The sequence below is a fragment of the Ictalurus punctatus genome, chromosome 4 (genome assembly GCF_001660625.3).
Source record: "Ictalurus punctatus breed USDA103 chromosome 4, Coco_2.0, whole genome shotgun sequence".
In the NCBI taxonomy this organism is placed as follows: Eukaryota; Metazoa; Chordata; class Actinopteri; order Siluriformes; family Ictaluridae; genus Ictalurus; species Ictalurus punctatus.
Window position 1 is genome coordinate 11780001 of NC_071284.1, and position 24156 is coordinate 11804156.

Below are 24156 nucleotides of genomic sequence, written 5' to 3' on the forward strand. Positions count from 1 at the left end.
AAAGAAATTAATATGTTGGCACGATTATATTTTTGTCTACAACACCGATTTCAAACATGTAATCATACACCTTCAGATCAAAAGATTTTTAAGATCATGAGAAACATTTCAGTCAAGTGTCTCCAACCATAACTAGTCTCAATGTTCCAATTAAATGTGCTCTAGATCTTGCTAGCTTATTAGCAGTAAGCATGGTTTGTTATTTTATTTTTGGCTGTGCATCTGCACTATCACTTGGCTGAAGAAAAACAATGGTTTTAGTTCATTACTTCTGCAGAGAATGGGATTTGTATGAGGTTGTATGAGAACTCCACTGCCGAGAGGCGTTTTACGAGTGCTAGAATATGGCACTTACTCACACTGAGTGAGAATGTGATCCTGTCTTTATATTGTCAGGGCTTCTCCATCAATAAATAAATATGTAATCAAATCACAGCTAAGGAACTATTACATAGGAACTTTAACTCTTTAACATCCTCACATGGAAAAAAAAAGCAATGGAAAATTGTTTTCTTTCTTTCAACAGACCCTACAGTTTTTTTTTAGTATACCTAGTATAGGTGACTTATGGCCTTTTTAGTTTTTAGTAGGCCATAAGTCACTTCATGGTAAAAGTATCAATACATTTACCAAATACTAAATAAATAAATAAATAAATAAATAAGCTTTTAGAAAGAGCTAAATAAAACCCAGATACAGATGTCTAGAGTGACTTTCTTGTTGCTAACTTCCTGTAAGGAGGCAAACTGAAAAGGCACACTATTTCAAGACACAGCATCAACATTTACTGAACGTTTTAACATAACACACCTAAGCCAGGTGGTAGAGATGTTCAACACAATCAAGTTCAACACAATTTTCAATACGATGAAGTGACATGCATCAAAATATGCTTTACCAAACAACTAAGAAGAAGGTTCAAGGGTTAAGGATTCTAAATTTTCCAAAGAGTGCATCGCCACAGTCTGAAGTTGTGCTACGTAGGAATAAAGAAGGATCTGTCACGCAGAGGTAATGATTAACAAATCATACTAAATGATCTAGGAAAAAAAAAAAAAAAAATCACTAAAATTAAAATCGATGAAAGTAAAAATACAACAAATCCTACCCTGGCTTACAGTTAGTATCCATAACTAAGTTACTGTTCAACTATAATTGAAAGCTAGACACAAATGTAGTACAGATAAAAACTTAAAAACAAACTCTCCTTAACAAACATGTGTGTGTGTTGTGGTGGATTTATTTCTGAAAAATAAATGTAAAAAAGTGCATTTAGTTTTAAATTGCAATTAAAAATAATAATAATAATAAAAAATTCTTAGAAGTACTGTTCAGTTTCATGGAAGACCATTCATATTAGTCATGCAAAGTGTTCACACAGCTATTTCTATTCAAGCTCACTTAGACTTTTTAACAACATAAAACATAAAACACTATAGTATAATCGCTACTCTATATAGTGTGACAACACTGCTTTATGTCGACCAGAAATGTTTATAAGCTGAAGGAGGGGAAAAAAGAGGAAAAGAGAGAGAGAGAGAGAGAGAGAGAGAGAGAGAGAGAGAGAGAGAGAGAGAGAGATTGCAGATTGACCTGGGCTGTGGGGTGAAACAGCAGTGCCACCAGGTTTGGATTAGAGACAGTGTTGTGTGGTGTGGTGTTGTGGTGTGGTTATGTGTGGTGTGCTGTGGTGTGAGCACGAGTGTGTGTGTTCGCAGGAGGAGCAGGGAAAAAGGGACGGGGGTTAACGGTCTGACGTTGAGCCGCCTCTGTTCAAGCCCAGATAACAGCTCCGTCTGAGCCCCTCACACCGCCGCACAACCACAGCCACCTCTCAGAAAGAAATAAAGACAGATTGAAGAGAAGGAGATGATAAACCTGACAACTAACTGAAAACCATAAAACTTCCCACAGGCCTCCATGGAACACTGGTTCTGTCATTTTAGAGAAATGTTTCTACCACTAAGACACATTCCCACCCACACAACCATTAAGAAACGGCGACATACAGGAAAAAAAAGTGCTGTGAACTCATATGCACTTGTTTTGTTTCTCCTCTTTTCACTCTTTTTTTCCCACCCACCTCAAACGATCTCCGACATACCACACGACTTCTCGTAAAAGCCTGTGTTAGCATTATTCTCTCCTTCTCTTTCAACGGAACCAAAGAAAATTAAAGAAAAACTAGTGGCCTCTGTTCTGAATGGAAAACCGATACCTTTGATCACATTTAGATGTAAAAGTTCACTATTGAATTTGTACAAATAACAATTCAAAAGGTATTTGAATAGAGCAGAAGTCTTTTTAAAGTTTGTGACCAATAAGTAATCAAGCCTTCCATAATGAGGTCAAATGAGGACAAAAAGCAAAGGGTAGTTATGTCTTATTCACAAAAACACAGTTAATTGACTGCTATTGTTCTGTTCCTTCCATGAACAATTGCAGTGCAAAAGCTCCACAGAGCCAAACGGCTGCAAACATAACCATAATTAAAAAAAAAAAAAAAAAAAGATCTCTGCCACTCATGTCCTCGAGCTGAAAATGAAGGCAGACAGAAATAAGCTGATGTAGGAGGTGTGTGATTTGGCTTTGAAATGTGGAGCGGGATTGGACATTGTATCCACACAGTGCAGTATAGAGATCTGAAGCGCAGTGTTTCTACTGAGAAACAATAGAGACAGGAGGAAGACTAAAATGACACTCCAGCGCATTCTGCTTTCTCAGTCGAGTGTTTTAGACTGAGCAAGATAAAGGCTACACACTACTCTCCCTATTGTCTCTCTGTGAACGATCCGAACACGTTCATTAAACACTTGCCGGCATGTCATTACTACTCGTGGTCTAAATTAAAAGCAAAATGATTAGCAAACTGCCAAAATAGATATTTTCGCTTTGCTTGCTCATTAGCATAAAAACTAATCACAAACAAATCACTAATCATTTTTCTATATAAGACTTCTCTCTTTTTTTTTTTTTTTTTAAAGTGGAAAATTATTTGCCAGCTCATCTACATGATATTTATACTTTTACTGCAAAAAAACATGGTGGGGAGGTTACAAGAGCCACTAAATAAGGCAACAACTGACACAGAAATTTGGTTTAATAATTTCCATTTCTCAGATCGTTCTTTTTCCCTTCTCTTTTTGCTCCCCTCTCCCCTCCCCTCCTCATCACTCTGCACGGTCCTGATATGTTTTCAATTTGCCAGAGCTCAGGACTCTTCAGGAAGCCTATGCAGATTTGCCGGCATGTCTGCTGACAGAGGAAAACCTGGACTGCACCTCAACACCTATCAAGCTGCCTCCAGACCACTCATTAATGCCAACTCGGCCAAATAATTTATCCGCATTTAAATGCCACTCTTATTACGCATGTACAGCTTCCCTCGATCCACTAGAATTAAATATGATCAACACCAGCACTGGGTAAATACCAATAATCATTATTATAGCGACCATTAACATGGTTTATGCTGTAATTTAAATAACAGGGTGGATAAGAAAGTGTGTATGTATGTGTGTGTGTATAGCTTAGTGTTGTTAGACAGACAGACAGAAAGAGAGAGAGAAAGGGTGAGAGAGAGAGAGACTGAATGATAGAGAGACAGAGAGAGAGGCAGCCAGAGATAGAGAAACAAACAAAGAGAGACAGACAGTGAGAGGCAGACAGGGAGAGAGACTGTCAGAGGGGGGGGGGGGGGGCATATTGACAGACAAAAAGTCACTGCTAGACAGAGAGAGAGACAAAGGGATACAGAGAGGGGCATATTGACAGACAGACAGACACACAGAGAGAGACAAAGGGAGACAGAAAGAGAGAGACAGTGAGAGAGACTGAAACACAAACAGAGAGAGAGAGAGAGAGAGAGAGAGACAGACAGGGAGAGAGACTATTAGAGAGAGAGGAATACAAAGAGGGACATATTGACAGACAGACAGACAGAGAGAGAGAGAGAGAAAGGGGGGGGGACAAAGAGGGAGACAGTGAAAGAGACTGACAGACAAACACAGAGAGAGAGAGAGAGATTGAAAGACAAACAGAGAGACAGAGAGAGCGAGCGAGAGAGAGCAGGAGACCAGAGTGACAGGCAGCTAGATGGGATTACTCTGATGGTCATTTGCATATCAAGAATTTTAAGTACAGAAGAAAATATCAAACCCTCCAGCCAGCAAGGTCATTCGGAAGATAATATTTTCTTCATAATTTATTTTGCATATCATGCAGCAGGACACGTTATAGATTAAAAATGCCGCTCCGCCCTATCAACTAATTCTGACACTTGAGCCAAGCCACCACCTATCATTCCATTTCATACGACTCCACCCTATAAATGACATTAGCACAAAGATACAGGAGCAGTTAACCAAACTCATAAAGAATCAGCAGCACTACTGCTTCAAATTTCACTACTGATGATACCATGGTGCCCTTGCTAGCATTATAATACAACAGCACATCAATATCCAATTATATCAATATCCTTTAAAGGCATTATGGTTGTAATAACAGGAAAGAAATAGAAATAGATGTGGACAAACTGTTAAGCAAATAGTAGATGTTGATCAGTTGTTCCTCTGGGGCTGTATTACAGAAACGTCCTAACTGTAAGATCCTATCTCATCTGTATAGTAACTATGACACCTGCAGTTAGAATCTCATCCAAGGACAATAACTATTACAGAATAACAATTTCTAGGTTATTTTCCCTTATCTTGACTCCAGATACGAAAAGAGGATTACAGACACACCCTAACTCACCACAATCCTCTAAACAATGCCCTTTAGGATAATGCTAATGGTGGCTTAACTTCTATTATAAGTTATCATTTCTAATGCAAGCAGAAGACAGAAGGTTTTCTTTACTTGTTACTGTTTAGCACATTAACTTGCGTACTAGCATCAACTAATATGATGGCATTATATTTATTGACACTGCAACACAACAGACCCAGGCAACACAAATTTAAAGTGCCCCTGAAATAAAAATAAATAAATTAAATTAAATCATTGCATCAATGCTTTTTGTACCCATCCTTTAGTGTTATGGACATCAATACAATAGTATATTTAATAAAATAAATTTTAAAAAAAGACCGTCTTGCTTTAATTTTATAGTTCATCACTACCAGGAAACCTTTGAGGATGGTACCGCTTGAAGTACCATGGAAATGGTTTTGGACCTCGATTCCACATGGACATTCTTGCTGTGGTTGCTGGGACTACGGTTGCTGCTATGGCCTTAGGACTGCAATTACCATATGCAGTTTTTCACTCAAGTCTCCTTTAATAAAAAAAATGTAAAAAATTCATATAGAAATTTTAGAGAAATTTTAGAATATAAACTTCATATAGAAACCATTATGAACTTTCTTTTACTTTCACACTATCCGTTGTTACCCAGACGAGCATGGGTTCCCTTCTGAGTCTGGTTCCTCTCAAGGTTTCTTCCTCATTTTGTCTTAGGGAGTTTTTCCTTGCCACCATCGCCACCGGCTCGCTCAATAGGGATAAATTCTCGCACAATCTGTATCCTGTGTTTATATATTTATGTCAAGCTGCTTTGAGATAATGTCCATTGTAAAAAGCACTGTACAAATAAAATTGAACTGGATTTTTTTTGATGATTCATCCTGTACTAGTCTTGTGTTCATCCAATTAAACGCACTTTAGAATGTATATGTCCCACCCTCTAGAGGAAGCGCTACTGTAGCAGTGTGTTAGCAGCAAACACGTTTCATCAGTGCATTTTTGCCTTATGCTTTCCCACACACTATTTCCAAAAATCACAAAAAAAAAAAAAAAAAAAAAAAAAAAAAAAGGTTCAGTTTGGGGCTTTTCAACCCCAGAATGTCTTGCTACATCAGACCTACAGAGAACTTCTTTATACACTGTCAGCAATTCTCCATCAGTAAGAGTAAGTAATATTATTTTATCTAGCATTCAGACAAATCCGATGTCTCCAGGCGATGGCCCAGCAGCTCTCCATCACCAGCAGCTCTGCTGACAGTTGACTTCGACTCAAACATGTACAGCAAAACTCTAGAAACACATGGCACCGCGTTGTCTAGGGTATTGCTGGTGTTAAAGTCGACAGGCCCAAGTAAAGGAGGCGGTGAGAAATCCTCCGCAGTTGGAAAAAAAGGCACCTTTGGATTGACTAAGAGGTTTTGCTTTACAATTTTTACAAGAGAAGCGGTCTTACTCTGGCTGAACCTGAAATAGCTATGTACAATCTGCGTAGCGCAATATACAGTATGTGAATTTAAATTATTGCTGACATGAAAGGAGAATATCAAACAAATTATCACAAAAAATCTTGTATGTGCAAACAGGAACAATTACGACACCATATATATACTGAAAGAAAATGGTGAGATGCGGTACATTTACCCTGCACTTTTATTACTGAATGACCTATTTGTTGCTACTATTTGTTTACTAAAAGCACACACAAAAAACGCACAATCCACTTTTTTACCCATTTAAATTTCTCTTCCTCGGATCCATCAGACATATTTTTCTAGCATGTAGACTAACTGATGTCATGATACCATCAAGTTGCACTCATCAGCAGCATGTTTCCCCCCCCACACATGTGCCAAACAGCCATAAGAAAATAGCAAGGCAGAAGTCCGGTGTGGCCGCTACTTAATAATAAGCGGCTCTTTCATATTTTTTTACTAACCAAAGAGACCACAGTCCCGTGGTCTGCTTTTCTGTTGGCTCATAAGACCGAGGTTCATGAACTCACAGGTCAAAAACTCACCCAGATAAAGCTACAGGGTAGCCACAGGGTTAATACAGCCCAGAATACTAATTCATTTGTTTTCCTTCTACAAATGTTTTTAGAACTATTGACCTACAGAAGAAGAAAAAACAAACACATTTGTATCTTCTTGTGTGTGTGTGTTTCCTCTGGGTTCTCCAGTTTCCTTCCACCTTCAAGAAAAGCATGTGTTTTTCTAGGTGTGAATAAGCATGTGAAAGTGTGTGTGCATGGTGCCCTGTGATGGACGGGTGTCCCAGCTAAAGTGTATTCCTGCTTCACACTCGGTGTTCCTGGGATAAGCTCTGGATCAAACACTACTTTGACCAAGACAAAGCAATTAGTAAAGTTGACTGAATGAATAAATAAATGAATGAATGAAATATTCATACTGATGAACCACAGAGGTCATTAACTCAATAACAGAAGTCAATAACTTGTGAATTAGCCTAATTCTAGTGAAAAGAGTTTGGCAGGAAATGATAGGATAAAGCAGGAGTACAGGAGACAGCACTAAAGCTCCACTCAGCTCCTTGGCCTTTGAGGACAATTTAAAGCAGCAATCCAACAGGACGTGACATCATGGCACAGGGACGGGCCGTTTCTTACACATCCCTCAAAACCAGACCACATCTACGTGTACTAATGTAATTTGATAATGTTCCATGTTCCTATCTGTTCCACTCTCTGTGGTTTGTAAGAAAAAGTCTGATAGAAAACAAACCAACATATGAGTGAGTGTGACTCCTGCTGCCACTCCACTCCTGACATTCAAGGAAGCAGAAAAAAAAGACAAGAAGGAAGGAGTGCACGCTTGCATGGGGATGGGGGGGGGGCTATTTGTAGTGATGGAGAGACTGGTGTTGTGGGGGGGTTGTGACGATAAGAGAAAAATTCAGACCGGTCAAAGTTTCCCTTTTGCCAATCGTGCTCCTGATAAAGGCAGTGTCTGCTCTAGTACTGATAGAAGGGCTATCTCTCTCCTTCTCCCCTTCTCTCCCTCTCCCTGTCTCTCTCTCTCTCTCTCTCAGCAGTTAGTTTGTGAAGAAGAAAGAAAAGAAGAAAAAAAAAACTATCACGCTCCAATCACCAGCATGGCCATGAAGTAGCAGCCACGCAACTATTAATAATGCTCCAATTACTGTAACAGTCAGGCTGCAATGCCATGATAATCAAAACATCAACACAAAGACATTAAAAATACAATTTCCCCATTCTGCACTAAAAATAACCTTAAATATTAGGGGGACCTAATTTATCCCTTGCTAATAAAATCAAATACTCCCAGTTATTACCACTACATTAGTTTGATCAAGGACACAGAAAGTGATGATCCCAGTGCCTTTCAGTGCTTAACACAAGCAACTTCATAGGAAGCTTCAGAGAAAGCTGTATATAAATGGGGTTATGAGAAAAGAAAATGATATCCAATATGTCTCATATTAAAAATCACTATACACAGATAGGTTGTAACTGTAGTAAGTTCTATATTACATGAAAACATACCGCTTTCATAAAATGCTTCAAATAAAACAACTGTAATACATTTGGATAGACTGGCCTATTCTACTGAAATAAATAATGAGTTTTATACCTTTCCATATTTTGAAACTGTAGTACTATTCCAAATATTTTGTTACATATTGGACTGTTAAGACTGAATAGTTATCATTCTGTTCATCTACATTGCATTAGAGATTAAGACACTGAACCCCAAGTTGCTCCCGATGGCAAGCTGGCATTTTGCATGGCAGCTCTGCTAACACTGGTGTGTGGGTGTATGTGAATTAGACACAGTATTAAGCGCTTTGTAGAACCGCTAAGGTTAAAAAAGCACTATATAAAAGTGTAGACCATTACTGAAAAAGTACTGATGACAGTTTGCACTATTTCAGGATTCTACAGACATGGATTTAAAAAAATCTTCATGACTGAAAAGAGGAGGTCCCCTAGGACAAGTCTTTTTTTGTGGTAGTGGACACGCGCATGCACACACACACAAAAACCCTTATACTAGCATGCCACAGCACCAATGTTAGAAAATGATCCACTGTCAAAATAATATCTATTCAGCCATGATGCTATAGACATCCCATTAACAGACATTGCAGATAGGTACTGATTACATAGTAATACAGGGCTACAGTCTAATTTTATACCTACAAAGTGACATACATGGAAGATGTAGCTGAAAAATGGCAGTAAGTGTAGTTACAAGGTAGGTGTACATAATAAACAGCCATAGAGTTCATACAGCAAGTCAGGCACCATTGCCCCATGTTTCAACACTGCACTAAAGACATGTAAAACAACTTTGTATTTCTTAATATGTTCATTTTAATAAGATCATATATATACACACATACAATGCTCTACTGCCATGTAGTAATTCATTTATAGAGCACCTCAGTGAAAACAAACATTATCTGACCCTGTGAGTGGGCCTCTACACTCTTCCAAAATGCACTGAAAACCCCAGTGAATAAATAAGGGTTTTAAAATGCAGCAGTGAAATCTTCCATGCATTATGTGAAAATCTCAAATAGAGCCGCTATGCGACGGATATGGCAGAAGTCCATCGTGGTGATGGAGATCTTTAATCCATGAACATGTATTAGCCTAGGGCAGAGGTATTCAAACTGTGGGAATTGCAGTGGGGGGCTGCGGGTGAGGGGTGAGATGGAAAATACCAAAATAAAAATAAAAAAGAAGAAGAAAAAAAAAGACTCCTATTTTCATATGGTCCCGTTTGATTCTATTTTATTAGCAAGTTAATAATAGACAATAAATAGGATGACTTGGCCAGAATAAGATGCAGTAGTTTGAGTATTGACAAGTCTCAATATGCCCCAGTTGTGCTGGGGTGGGGTGTGGGTGGTAATATATGTCCTGTGGAGCAACAGAAACCGACTAGGTTTTTTTTTACAAGTTCAACTGACTAGGTTTTTAATAAGTTCAAAGGTGATTGATTTGAGCTAGTTTACTTACAGCTTCTCATAGTTGATAATAAGGTATGCCAGAAGCTGACCGTTCAACCACTCTCCAAATAATAAACACACTGAAAAGTAGTTATTACTTTATGACTGGCCACCTATGACATCAGGGCTTTCAGGAGAGTGCACACAATGACTGCTGTACACAAGAGACTGTAGACTGTGACTCATTCATCATTCACCAGGCAATAAAAGACAGACAGGTCTAAGTAAAGAGTGGCGACACTGACCTGGGCCATTCCAGTTTGACTCCACTTCCTCCTCCTCCTCCTCCTCCTCCTCCTCCTTGTCTTCCATCTGTATCTCTTCCTCATCACTGGGTTTCCAGCCTTTCTCATCTTCCTCATCAATGTCGGGTGTGTCTGGAGATTCGTGTGTTCTGGGCTCTGTTGGGAGCAAAGAGTGAACAACAATTCCTAAATGACTTTCTACTAATATCCAATTCATTCTAATGGCATGTTTAACTACACAGAGGTGCTTTTTTACGAATGTGGCGGCTCCTGTCTGATGATCAAAGACGGTTTAAATAAAAGTCTTCGTACACCAGTAACCCGATGCCTCCCCAAACACTCAGGTTCTTTTGATTTGCCATGTGAAAAAAGCCTTCCTTAAAGGTAATGTGTGTCTGCCTTTCATTAAAGCAAATTAAGGTGATTAGTGAGTTCCTCTGATCAAAATAATCAGCTTACTTATAGGATTCTCTGTGTCTCTCTTTGTGTCCGTGTCCGTCCCCCCCCACACACACACACTGAAGTACCACTGTACCAACCGTGAGACTAATGATACTTCCTGAGCAATGACAGAGGGCTGTCTTTCTCTTTTCCTTCTCACTATCCCTTTTTCTTCCTAAAGCCCCCAACCTAATCACCCCACACTGAAATAAGCTTATCTGCATGCACAAAGGCCGCGTTTACCCTCACATTCCCACAGCGATAAAGCAGAGATAGCCGCCGATCGATACCAGCCATAAACGTCAACCTGCGTGACTGCTATTATTAATGTAATAGTAGAGAGATTAGATCTGCATTGTCAAATAAATCTCTCTCAAAACACACACACAACCCCCAGAAACCATGCTTATCCTAGACCACTTTCATATACACACATACATGTACAAACACACGCTCTATGCTGCATGTGCCCCCCTCCAAACCTAAACAATGCCATTATTTTCAGCTATAAATCACATTGAATGGCACATTGATTTTATCCTGCAATGCTCAGCTGGGATAGTGGAGCTGGAGCCACAGTTATTGCATCTAATATTATCAATATTATCTCCCATATCATCAGAGCTGAGACGGCAGGTATCGGGAAAAGGGGGGCCTTCACTGGCACCAGCTCTGCTCCTCAACCCATTCTGCCACACACACCCACTCTCTCACTCTCACTCTCACTCTCTCTCTCTCTCTCTCTCTCTCTCTCTCTCACAACCGAACCACATACATACATCTGATAAGAGCAACTTCCTCTGTCACACCTGGAGGGCAAAGTCACCCAGCTAGCTTCAGAACAACTCCCCAGCCTCAATCCACACTCATTTCTCAAAGATCTACTCTTTTTTTTTTTTTTTTAGCTACAATTGAAACAATTTAGACACACACCATACAAGAAGACAAGGTTAAGCTCTTTACAAAGAAACACACAAGGCTCAAGTGTGTATGGTGTGTGTGTGGCCACTTCTGTAGCCTTCATATGCAGAGTTATGCTTGAATTGATTCTTAGACCAAACCTAATCTTTACCCACTAAACAAGAACAGAAATTTCTCTGTATCTGCTCAGTACTCAATTATCATGCAAGTCTGAGGGCAGCTGTTGTTGGCATCAATCAATGTTTATGTGAAAAAATTATTTTTTGTAAGATACTTTCATGGATTTGTATTTGTAAGTTAAGCTCTAAACCTGTATAATATATCCTTTCATAGCTGGGACTACATCTTCAGACAAATGAATCTATGGTTATGTACATTACTCCAGTGTTGCAATAGAAACAGCTAAGGTAAGACATTCTCTAATCTTTTTCAACAACCTTTATTTTTAGAGTGTAATGCTTGTAGGTCTGAAATTGCATTATACAGTCACATATTTGAAATGATTATTGACAGAACTGCCCTTAGACATGGAAATAAATAGGGCTGCAACTAGCGATTTTCATATTTGATTAGTCAGCCGATTATATTTTTGATGAATCGAATGGGGGGCACAAACTTTCAGTTCCCTTTTTTGTATTTATAAATAAAATCTACAAACTGAGTGTTACAAATATAAACTTCAGACTAAAATGTTACATTAACACAACTGTTTGTGTTAATTTATGGATATATATATAAATAAATATACACACACACACACACACACACACACACACACACACACACACACACACACACACAGTATCTCACAAAAGTGAGTACACCCCTCACATTTTTGTAAATATTTGATTATATATTTTCATGTGACAACACTAAAGAAATGACACTTTGCTACAATGTAAAGTAGTGAGTGTACAGCTTGTGTAACGGTGTAAATTTGCTGTCCCCTCAAAATAACTCAACACAGCCATTCATGTCTAAACCGCTGGCAGCAAAAGTGAGTACATGCCTAAGTGAAAGTGTCCAAATTGGGCCCAATTAGCCATTTTCCCTCCCCGGTGTCATGTGACTTGTAAGTGTTACAAGGTCTCAGGTGTGTTAAATTTGCTGTCATCGCTCTCACACTCCCTCGTACTGGTCACTGGAAGTTCAACATGGCAAAGAACTCTGAGGATGTGAAAAAAGAATTGTTGCTCTACATAAAGATGGCCTAGGCTATAAGAAGATTTCCAAGACCTTGACACTTAGCTGCAGCACAGTGGCCAAGACCATACAGCGGTTTAACAGGACAGGTTCCGCTCAGAACAGGCCTCGCCATGACCGACCAAAGAAGCTGAGTGCTTGTGCTCAGCGTCATATCCAGAGGTTGTCTTTGGGAAATAGACGTATGAGTGCTGCCAGCATTGCTGCAGAGGTTGAAGGGGTGGGGGGTCAGCCTGTCAATGCTCAGACCATACGCCGCACACTGCATCAAATTGGTCTGCATGGTTGTCGTCCCAGAAGGAAGCCTCTTCTAAAGATGATGCACAAGAAAGCCCACAAACAGTTTGCTGAAGACAAGCAGACTAAGGACATGGATTACTGGAACCATGTCCTGTGGTCTGATGAGGGCAAGATAAACTTATTTGGTTCAGACAGTGTCAAGCGTGTGTGGCGGCAACCAGGTGAGGAGTACAAAGACAAGTGTGTCTTGCCTACAGTCAAGCATGGTGGTGGGAGTGTCATGATCTGGGGCTGCATGAGTGCTGCCAGCACTGGGGAGCTACAGATCATTGAGGGAACCATGAATGCGAACATGTACTTCGGAATGTACTCCAGGACGACCACTGCCTTGCTAAAGAAGCTGAGGGTGAAGGTGATTGACTGGCCAATCAGGTCTCCAGACCTAAACCCTATTGAGCATCTGTGGGGCATCCTCAAACCGAAGGTGGAGGAGCACAAGGTCTCTAACATCCACCAGCTCCGTGATGTCGTCATGGAGGAGTGGAAGAGGACTCCAGTGGCAACCTGTGAAGCTCTGGTGAACTCCATGCCCAAGAGGGTTAAGGCAGTGCTGGAAAATAATGGTGGCCACACAAAATATTGACAATTTGGACATTTTCACTTAGGGGTGTACTCACTTTTGTTGCCAGCGGTTTAGACATTAATGGCTGTGTGTTGAGTTATTTTGAGGGGACAGCAAATTTACACCGTTACACAAGCTGTGCACTCACTACTTTACATTGTAGCAAAGTGTCGTTTCTCAGTGTTGTCACCTGAAAAGATTTAATCAAATATTTACAAAAATGTGAGGGGTGTACTCACTTTTGTGAGATACTGTACATACATACATACATACATATGGCTGTTGGCATTAAACTGTATGTGTGTATATATATATATATATATATATATATATATATATATATATATATATATATATATATATATATATATACACACACACACACACACACACACACACATATATACATATACATATATATACATATACACACACATATATATATATATATATATATATATATATACACATGCTGTATATATAAAAAATAATAAATGGTAAATGGTCTGCACTTACATAGCACTTTTTTCCCCAAAGTGCTTTACACTGTGTCTCATTCACTCACACACCAATGGTAGCAGAGATGTCACGCAAGGCGCTAACTTGCCATCGGGAGCAACTTTGGGTTCAGTGTCTTGCCCTGAGACACTTCAGCATGTGGAGTCATGTGGGCCGGAAATCGAACCGCCAACCCTACGATTAGTGGACAACCCACTCTACCATCTGAGCCACAGCCACCCCAAGCTAGTGGCATCACATTACGTACATATTACGTCATGTGCCATTGACTGGGAAATAGCTTATACTTCCGTTTAGTAAAAAAAAAATGCTAGTGTTCCATTTCTGATGATACTACGCCTCTAAAATTCATATACTATACGGTGGAGTACGTAATGCATAGTGTAAATGTATAGCACATCAGTGTATAGTACGTAAACTTTAGTATTAGCTCTCAGATGTGTGTTTTCGGAACAGAAGTAATGTAATGAGTAAATGTACCCCGTGCCGCACGTAGACCAACTAATCGATAATGAGACTCGATAACGACAACGATTTTCATAATCGATTATTATCGATTTTATCGAGTAGTTGTTGCAGCTCTAGAAATAAAGTAAAGGGAGTTTGAAATAATCCTTTCTTTCCTCAGTACAGAGGACCATGTTCAATCTCTTGTCTATGGTACAGATGTGTTGGTTACAAATTGTTTTTTTGTTGCTGTTTTTTTTTTTTTTTTAAAACGACACTGGCGTGAATACCTTTTTACAGAAAAATGGTTGTCATTTAAGCAAACATGTATATATGAATTATTTCCAAGACTAAGAATTCCAGGAATGCTTTAACCTCACATTGACCTCAACATGTTCGCTTTGGCTTTACCCCCACTGTGCTGACATGGACAAAGACCCATCAATATGATCATCATCATCTCTGCTCCTTTCTGCTCAGGCACCACCCAAGACATTCAGCACAGCCCCTATTTCTTTACAGAGTTCCTCTGTCCAATGTACCACGTTATCATTATCATACATACGCTGTTAATAAATGGTGTACAGGTGGCCGGTGCAGGGCTTAACAGCACTATGTATCCTGTGACTGGTTGAATGTTTTTCTCAGGCAGTTATCAAGTGGTTATCGCCTGTGTCTTTCTCTCCCAGATGGTGGATAAGAGAGCTGGCCTTTATTAGCCAGTGCTGGCCTGATAAAGACCTGGTATTGATCGCAGGTTGAAAGAGCAGGTTCGTCAAACACGGCTGATTTACAGAAGCCTGATAATAGCAGCACCGGGCAACAGAGGAGCTCAAAAAGAGAGAGATAGTGAGAGATATAGAGAGAGATGCAGAATATGGTGACGTGGCCTTTTTGCTTTATGTAGTTACAAAGCACAAAACCAAGGATGAAACACGTAGATGCTCGCACAGATGATACAATATACAAAAGTTCAATTTAAATTGATAAAATATCCTTCTGTCACAATCATCTCATGCAAATGCATAGGGCCCTCTCAGCGTGACTGCATTACTCATATATTCCTTAAATAAAAATTATATATATATATATATATTTTTTTTTTTAAAGTATAGACACATACACTCACTCACACATGAGAATAATCTCTAATCTAGTGCTGATTAGCACCTGACAAAGTTTCCATGCATTTTTTCAGATACAGCCAACAAACAAGCTCTTATCACTGCAACACAAAATTGCACAAAAACAGGAATTTTCCAGTTTAAAAAGAGAAACAGCATTTTATCTTTGAACGTATTGTCTGAAATAAGACTAACAAAACAGACTGGGAAGTGAACACGGGCAGGCAGGATACATAGAGTACCTGGCTCTTGCACTCGTTATTCCGCTCTTTGCAAAGGAAATAAAATAAAATCCTGCAAAACGTCCCAGCAATATCTATATTACAAATATCAAGAGCGTTCTAATTGAAATATACTGTACAGCATACTGCATCTTCATACCTTTTACCGTCACTGAATATTAAATTCCCTCTACTACAGTTTGCATAACAAGGGCCATAACAAGAAAGAGGCAGATCATAGATATACTATCACACCAGGCAACAAACTACCTGATCTTATATCGATCCCAGTCAAGCATACAGATACCACATGGGCAGGTTTAATGAGGCTGACGAGAGGGCAGGTCTGATTACCGTCATTATTAAACAAGGCTTCAAAGAAAAGGATCATTTTAGAATAACTGAGGTGAAAATCGTTTGATTTGATAAAATATTTTTTTTTAACCTTCATTATAAAGAGGTGCAAAGGAGGGACTGGACTCATCACACTCCGCCGAATCATCCTGGTCCGAGGCCCCAGCCTCTTCCCCCGAGAGACTGACATCATCAGGTGGATTGTCTTCTCCACCATCAAGATCCCCAATAGAGCCTACAAACAGTGAGAGAGAGAATCAGCGTAAATAACACCTGAACACATTTGGCAGATAATTAGATATTATACAATAAAAATGAAGGTCTACACGTTGTGTATAAATATGTATAACAGCCATAGAATTTAGAACAGAAATGCAACTCTACCACTAGATCATTAATACATATATATCATGTTAAAGCAAGAAGTCCGTCTGTGCACTAAGTTACACAAATAGCCGGCGTTAACGATTATAGAGCACTGAGGGAAGGCTATAAATATAAGATTATATTGCGATTCATTATAGGAGGAAACCCCTGATTACATTCCAACCTCAATTCCCATAAAGGTTTAATTGGATGGAAATCCCACGGCTTATGAACACCAGCTAAATGGATGTATATTTTATAAGAGACACTTAGAAGTGATTAATTCGCAAGTGTCATCATTACAGTCGGCAATGATAATACCTTATCCTAAATTGTCTTCAATTGAAAATATCAGTAATAAATAAATGAATAAAAATGCTAAAATGTGTTGATTTTCCTTTTTATAGATTCATTAAAAAAAAAATTATAGCTGAAGCATGAGCTACTGGAGTTAAATATGCAATGCAGTTAATTAAAAAAAGGGACATTGTAATTTAGTTACTTTAGTCTAATTGAGAATAAAACACATTCCCTAACTAGAGAAGAATGTTTTATTCCATTATACAAATCACATTATTCCCCAAAGTATGCACCCTGACTGCATATTAATTCATCCTTCAGCTCAGATCTAAGACTGTGGATGGTGGAGAGCAGAAATGAGTCCATAAATATAAAACTCCTCTGCATTATTAGGGTATAAAGAGCCGTACGGGCACGCAGTGTTTTGGAAAAATGTCGAATTTTGACAGTGTTTGTAAATTAATTTTCATTGTGTCAAATGAAGAGGGGATTGTTCAGAGCTAAAGCCGTGACTGGAGGCGTATATATTTACACTCCTCAAACAAAGAGGCCTATAATCTATACAAAGCACGCAACAATACCCGTGAATAAAGAGCCTTGTAGAAAAAGGCAAAGGCAATTTTTCTAATTCTGTTAATTTCACTTCCAAAGCAATTAAAACGTGGTGGAGATAATGCTTCCAAACAATCGCTCCCTGACAAAGTGTTTCTGTCTTTGTAAATGAAACATCTTTAGGCTAATTCCGACTTCCACGCCTGCATGGTTCACTGTAATTTCAGATAAAATTAACATAGTTAGATTTGGACCTTAATAATGAAGGGAGAAAGGAGGGAAGGAAAAAGATCGATCCCATATGCAATATTTTTAGAACGCAGCCCGAGTCTTGGTCAATCTAATTTTCTATATCTGCGAAGACATTTTCATACAATTAATTTTCCTTTAATCATAATTGTACAAAAGAGCTTCTCTGTTTAAAAAAAAAAAGGAAAAAAAAGTCCAATTATATTTTGTGTTTAAATGTAAGTTTGAATTATGATTTTCTTTCTCATTAGTGCTCTGGTTAAATCACTGCATCACTGCTTTCAGACATCAAATGGTGCAGAAAGTTTTTGCTCTCCTCCTTTTTTTTCCCCCCTTTCATGAAGAGACCAATCCATATCTCTCCCAGCAGGCCAGGGAAGAGGATATTACTGCATGCATTCACCACCAAGTGTAATTTGTTTGTGGTCAATTAAAACCAAGGAGAATTGGTCCAAGGGACAAAAAGTGATAGTCAGTCATCTCAAAGCAATTCCACCAGGGGTATTCATGTGCTGTTATCATTCCATGGGAAAATTACACGAATACTCTTGCAGTACCAAATGGCTGTGTGCACCAATTGTTATTGGAAGTAATAAATGATTCAGGAATGTGTATATGGAAGATATTTATTTTGATGATAAACTGAAAAAAAAGAAGAAAAAAATTATATATATATATATATATATATATATATATATATATATATATATATATATATATATATATATATATATAAATATAAATAAAAATATAATCACCTTAAATCTGAAATAAACACAGAATGTATAAAGACTTTTCTCATAAAAAAATTATTTGAACTACAATATTAAAACAAATAAAACTTTGCCCAAATGTGTTCTATAAATCTATAGCAATAAATTCTCATAGCTGGATATAACTAATGAATTACACATTGTGATGGAGCGCATTTCCATGCCCAATTTCCTTTTACAGAAACTCTTGCATGAACAGTCATCAGGACAGACATTTCACGACTGTGACTTGGCCATTCTAAGACACAGATGTTCTTCATTGTATAAAAGTATTCCTTATTGGAATTATTTAAAGTTGAGTATTGTTTTTTTCTGGTAAAAGATCCATTTTGGGCTGTGGCTTGACATTTTGTCAATGATGTCTAGTTGTCCACAAACAAACAGCTCCATATAATGACACAGACATCCAAAACTTTAACAGGGATGAGGGGGTTATTTCGGTAGTAGGCTGGGGTTTTTTTTGTGAGCAAATGATTATTTTTAGCTCAACTGTCTTGGGAACAGACTACTAAACTTCTAGACCTCTTTTATGTGGTGTCATTTTGACGCCTATTTGGGTTATCTATCTACTTCCTGGTTACCCTTGCATAGCCTAGATGCCATTCTGTTAATGGTAGATGTTAAAGTGCACCTATTATGGTTTTTCAAATATTACCTTTCATGTAGTGGGTTATTGAGCTGTTTAGAATGTAAAAAAAGTCTGCAAAGTTTAAAAAATCAAAGCGCAGGACAACGGAGTTATTGATTTCCAAAAGAAGGAAGTGATTCTGAACAGCTGAAACGAGTCATTAGTAATTCCAGACTTACTTCCCGTTCAAACCTACGTAGGTTTGTAACAAAAAGCCCCTCCTCTGGTCTTCGTTACGATAGTGGGCGTTTCCTTCTTGAAACATGCTGACAGCGGTAGACCAATCACAATAGACTGGGACATCTGACCAATCAGAGCAGAGTATGCTCTCTGAAAGGAGGAGTTTAGAACGAATCCTTTAGAACGGATCATTTAACCAGTCGTTTATGACACTGAGGGGAAACAATGTAATGCTGCAATTTATGCAGCTTTAAAGTAAGCATGTTAAAGTGTTTTTTGACCTTGGAGGCATGTAAATCTATTGCATGAGACCTTTAAAACAAAATTAGGCATGCTTCAAAACCATAAAAGGTGCGCTTTAAGGTAAATGTATGCACCATTTATCCAGAGGCTTCTCGATCTCTACATTTTAGAAGGACATCCACTTCTTGGCAAGACTGTCATTGTTTAAAATGTCCATCCAGGCAATCATTTGAAACTCCTAAATTTCATCAGTTAACACTCTTTACACTACATTACAATACCTGAGCCTCATAAAACTAAGGATTTACTTATGCATGTTTCATTTTGCTAAACTGACTTAAGTGACACAGACACGGCCAAATTTGTAATGTGAATTTTAGTTTGATTAAATATGCATTTAATGCTTGACAAAAAAAAAAAAAAAAAAAAAAAAAAGGCTTGACTGCATGACTGCACATACTGATCAGTATCTATTCAACATAGCATGCACACGCACACTGGTAATGAGAGAATGAAATAATTTTATGGTATACATTTTCAGCTGGATCTGGGGCAAAAGATTATCCGCTGCTCAGCGTTTGGACCTCCAATAAGGCCGGTGTGATGCTGAATATGTAATATGTGGCAGAATGTAGAAATAGATAATGGCAGTAATGAGATGCAGTCTTACAAAACATGCATACTCGTACACATACCCACAGAGGACTTTGAGTCCTGACTGCCACTCGAACAGACAGAACAAAGTGGCTTAGCTGATGAAGGCAGAGAAGATATTGCTTTATTAACTGGCCTCGTCCACATCAAACCTGTGTGCTTAACAGCAGCGATTAAATACTGAGACAACACATCAAACCCGAGACTGATTAAACTCACACACGTACACACGCAGTCTCACACTAATCACCACATTACAAGACAGTCCACAGGCTGATGACTCCACTTGTATCAGGTAATTGGAGAAAGCACATTGTGAAAGACGTGGTGAGAGGAAGAGTGGGTCATTGCCCACTTTTCATGACCCGACTGATCTGAATCAGCGACGCAAAAACACGGTTAGTTATTTTAATCTAAGCAATCACAATATCCCTAAATACAACGTTATATAGGAACCGAAACATTTCAATCAGGAATCAGCTCCTCCAATATAATATCCCTAACTGAACATTGTTCTGAAAGACCAAAATGAGAAGAGCGATCAGGCAACAAATGAGCAGGTGTGGGGGAGGTATTGATAATGGCAGGGCAAGGTTGAGAAAACATGCTGAAATGACTGATGAGCTGCTGGAGTTGTGTGACAGAGACCTCTCCAGCCATGCCACATGTCAGCAGAGTAACTGGAGCTTCAGATAAGCTGTGAGCCTCAGGACTGGTGCACTTTAGCTTGACAGTGGCTGAAGGTAGTGTGGAAGAACCACAGCACACAGACACACACCCATATATATTAGGGGCAGTGGTGGCTTGGTGGTTAAGGCTCTGGGTTACTTATTGGAAGGTCGGAGGTTCAAGCCTCAGCACTGCCAAGCTGCCACTGTTGGGCCCCTGAGCAAGGCCCTTAACCCTCTCTGCTCCAGGGGTGCTGTATCATGGCCGACCCTGCACTCTGACCCCAGCGTCCTGACATGCTGGGATATGCAAAGAAAACAATTTCACTGTAATGTATATGTCATCAATAAATTATACACACACACACACACACACACACACACACACACAGGTACAGAGTGCTGCTGATGCTGAGGCTTTGTCCACAGACGACTGTGATCAAGATTGACTAATTTTATGACAATTATGTATGGCGTTTCATCAAATCTGCAATGAACTTTAGCCTTGATTTTGACCTGATTTAGTATTACCAGAACATACTGCCTTGTCTTACCCTGCTCCAGTGAAGCCAGAACATTGTTCGAATAGAGCCAGATTACTTAATTGCACATCTGAATGGAAATTAACATACCTAAATATGACAACAGATCTAAGATTTTAGGCTATGTACAGACACCAAAGGAAATCTGATTTATTTCTTGATTCTGATTTTTATACAAAAGGGTCATTGGAAATTACAAGTAACTAAACCCGGTTTGTCTGTTTGTGCGGTAGTTCGAACATTTACTAACCGTATACTGACTATGTCCACACTGGTTGTCATAGTAACAGTGCAAGTTGCATCCATGTCATGTGGAGAAGGTGGGCATAATCAATTAAGGTGATTAAAAAGCAGACTTGTTGAAAATTAGAAGATTAGAATGAGGAAAAAAAAAAGTATACCAAATGATTATTCATTAAAAAAAAAATCCTCACACCAAAGTCACTTTATTTGAAAAATAATATGCCACCATGTTTTTTTTTCCCCCCTCGTACAAATCATTTACATAAAAGCATAAAAGTAGGATAATACTGTTAGTTGTAACACTTATTTCAAGTAAGGAGGTAAACAAAATCAAAACACAGACTGCTTACGTCCCCCTTTAAATAACACAGACAAGTGCTAGACGATATTTCTTATGATAATGGTTATTATATATGATGAGTTGTGAAGACATTCATATTCATGAGGCATTAGATCACTTCAAAAAGGCCCATGAGATTCTCTCTGTGGATTGGACAGCAAGTCATCAAACAGCAGCCTGAGTCCAGGACACCAAAAAGAGGTAAGATACGTTTAAATCCATCCTTCAACTCATCATCCCTTTATCTATTCACCTTTTCCTGCCCTCAACACTATACATTTTAGCTGCTTTTTCTTGCAAACTCTCCTGTCTTTCTCTTCTCCTCCATCTCTTAGTCTTTCTCTTTTACTCCTTCCCTCACTCACTGTCTCGCTCTCTCACCCTCCCTCGCTCGCTCTCTCTCTCTCTCTCTCTCGCTCTCTCACTCACTCTTTCTGACTCGGAGCGTCATTCTTTGCGGATAGCTGCAAGCCGTTCGCGGTTATCGGCTGCAGCAGACTCTCTCTGCCGGTCTGATCTGTCTCCTCTTCATTAAGCAAATACGCCAACGTGGAAATGAAAACATAATAGCTATTTGATTTCCAGAAAGATATTTTGCATATTGGTTCGGAGCTGATAGTGGAATTTCATCAAGTTGGGTTTTTTTTTTTTCCACGCTTTAAAAACGACATGACTGAGCTGGGCAGCTTCAGCAGGATTTCTTTACATTGCTGGGGAGGGATGTGAGGGGAAGGGGAAAAAAACCCCAGAAAAGCACTAGTTCCCCAGGAAGACTACTTAAACGATTAAATATCCCCTATTCTCCCTTTTTCTCTTTTTGATAACAGGGAAGGAAAATTTAAAGAATTCACAGTGCTTTAGGTTCGCTATACTAATCAGAGATAGGGGGGAGAAAATTAACTCCTTAATGAGCAAGAGCCATCTTTCTGATAACAGCCCAGCCAGGAGAGATGATGGGATGGGAGACAGACTGAGAAAAGGGGAAAGAAAGAAAAAAAAAAAACAGAGATAATATTTTCACTTGCATGGAAGAAATCTGATGCCTCCTCCCCCCCACTCTGGAAATTGCTCATTGTGTGCACAGAGGGCAGGTGAGATTGCAGGTAGTGATATCACATGGCTACAAGCTGGCCAGGACCGCTGGTGAGATGTATTGTTCTGTACACGGGCATTTCTCACGGCCCTGAGAGAGAAAAACTAGCTCTGCAAACGCAGATCAGCACAACTCCTCACGGCAATCCATCACATTGCCTTCTCTAGCAGAGAGCTCAGCCTGGCTGGATCATGTCTGAGGACTGGCTGCTTGTTTTATTTCCACAAAAAAAATTGTTAATATTTGTAAAAATTATTCCATGCATTATTTCAAAAGGTCCAAATAAGCAACTAACAGGACTAAATCATGACAGCCGTTACTGTTTAATGCTTAACCGTTAATTAGTTTATGGCTAGAAATAACACAATTAGAAGAGGTTATGTATTATTTGTAAGTGGTGCTTCACATTACTACTTTGGAGTAGCACCTCAGCGTATTTCAAATTATAATTTCATACTTCTGTTCCCAGTGGTCTTTAAACACTGTTTTCGACATCACCCTTTGAAATTAAACCAGGTCGTCAATTTAATAATCAGACCAGTGATGGTAAATAAACTGGGAAATGCCAGGGTGTCCAAAAGGTTTCCATACACAGAGGAAATTAAAACTTTTTAGCAAAATGTCTTCCATTTGTCATACTTAGCTTTCATATAATATATATACACACACATATACATATATACATACATACATACACACACACACACACACTAGAGATGCACTGATACAAAATTTCTCAGCCGATACCGATAACTCAGAGCGATATCGGCAGATACCGATAGTTCTGCCTTTCATGCCTTATTATAAATTAATAATGATTAATATAAAAGAATTCTGAAGGAATTGTAACTTCTGCGTCATAAAGTTTACTTCAGGTGTAAAATTAATAGTGGTGCAGAGATTACAAACTGCAGTTTTGTCGTCATTCCAAAAGACATGATCTTTACACACAGCACGAAATCGATGTGTTTTCCCGCCTTCTTTTGATTGACAGGATACAATCGGCCCGATCATCGGATGTTTTTAAACTATCGGCCGATAGTGGGATCACACACACACATACACACACACACACACACAAACACACACACACACACACACACACACACACACACACACATACACACACATACACACACATACACACACATACACACACATACACACACATACACACACATACACACACATACACACACATACATACATACACACACATACACACACATACATTCCCCAATTAC

At 38.9% G+C, this 24156-nt stretch overlaps 1 protein-coding gene across 4 annotated transcripts in view; it reads right to left on the minus strand.

The window, feature by feature from the left end:
* Positions 1-24156, minus strand: part of zfpm1 (zinc finger protein, FOG family member 1) — an 83035-nt gene that overhangs the window by 32145 nt on the left and 26734 nt on the right. For all 4 annotated transcript variants that reach the window (XM_047152906.2, XM_047152905.2, XM_047152908.2 and 1 more), the window contains 2 exons: positions 16173-16316; positions 9990-10145 (listed from right to left, as the gene is read on the minus strand). In XM_047152906.2, the coding sequence (XP_047008862.1) occupies positions 9990-10145; positions 16173-16316 (300 nt within the window). The remainder of the gene's footprint in view (positions 1-9989; positions 10146-16172; positions 16317-24156) is intronic.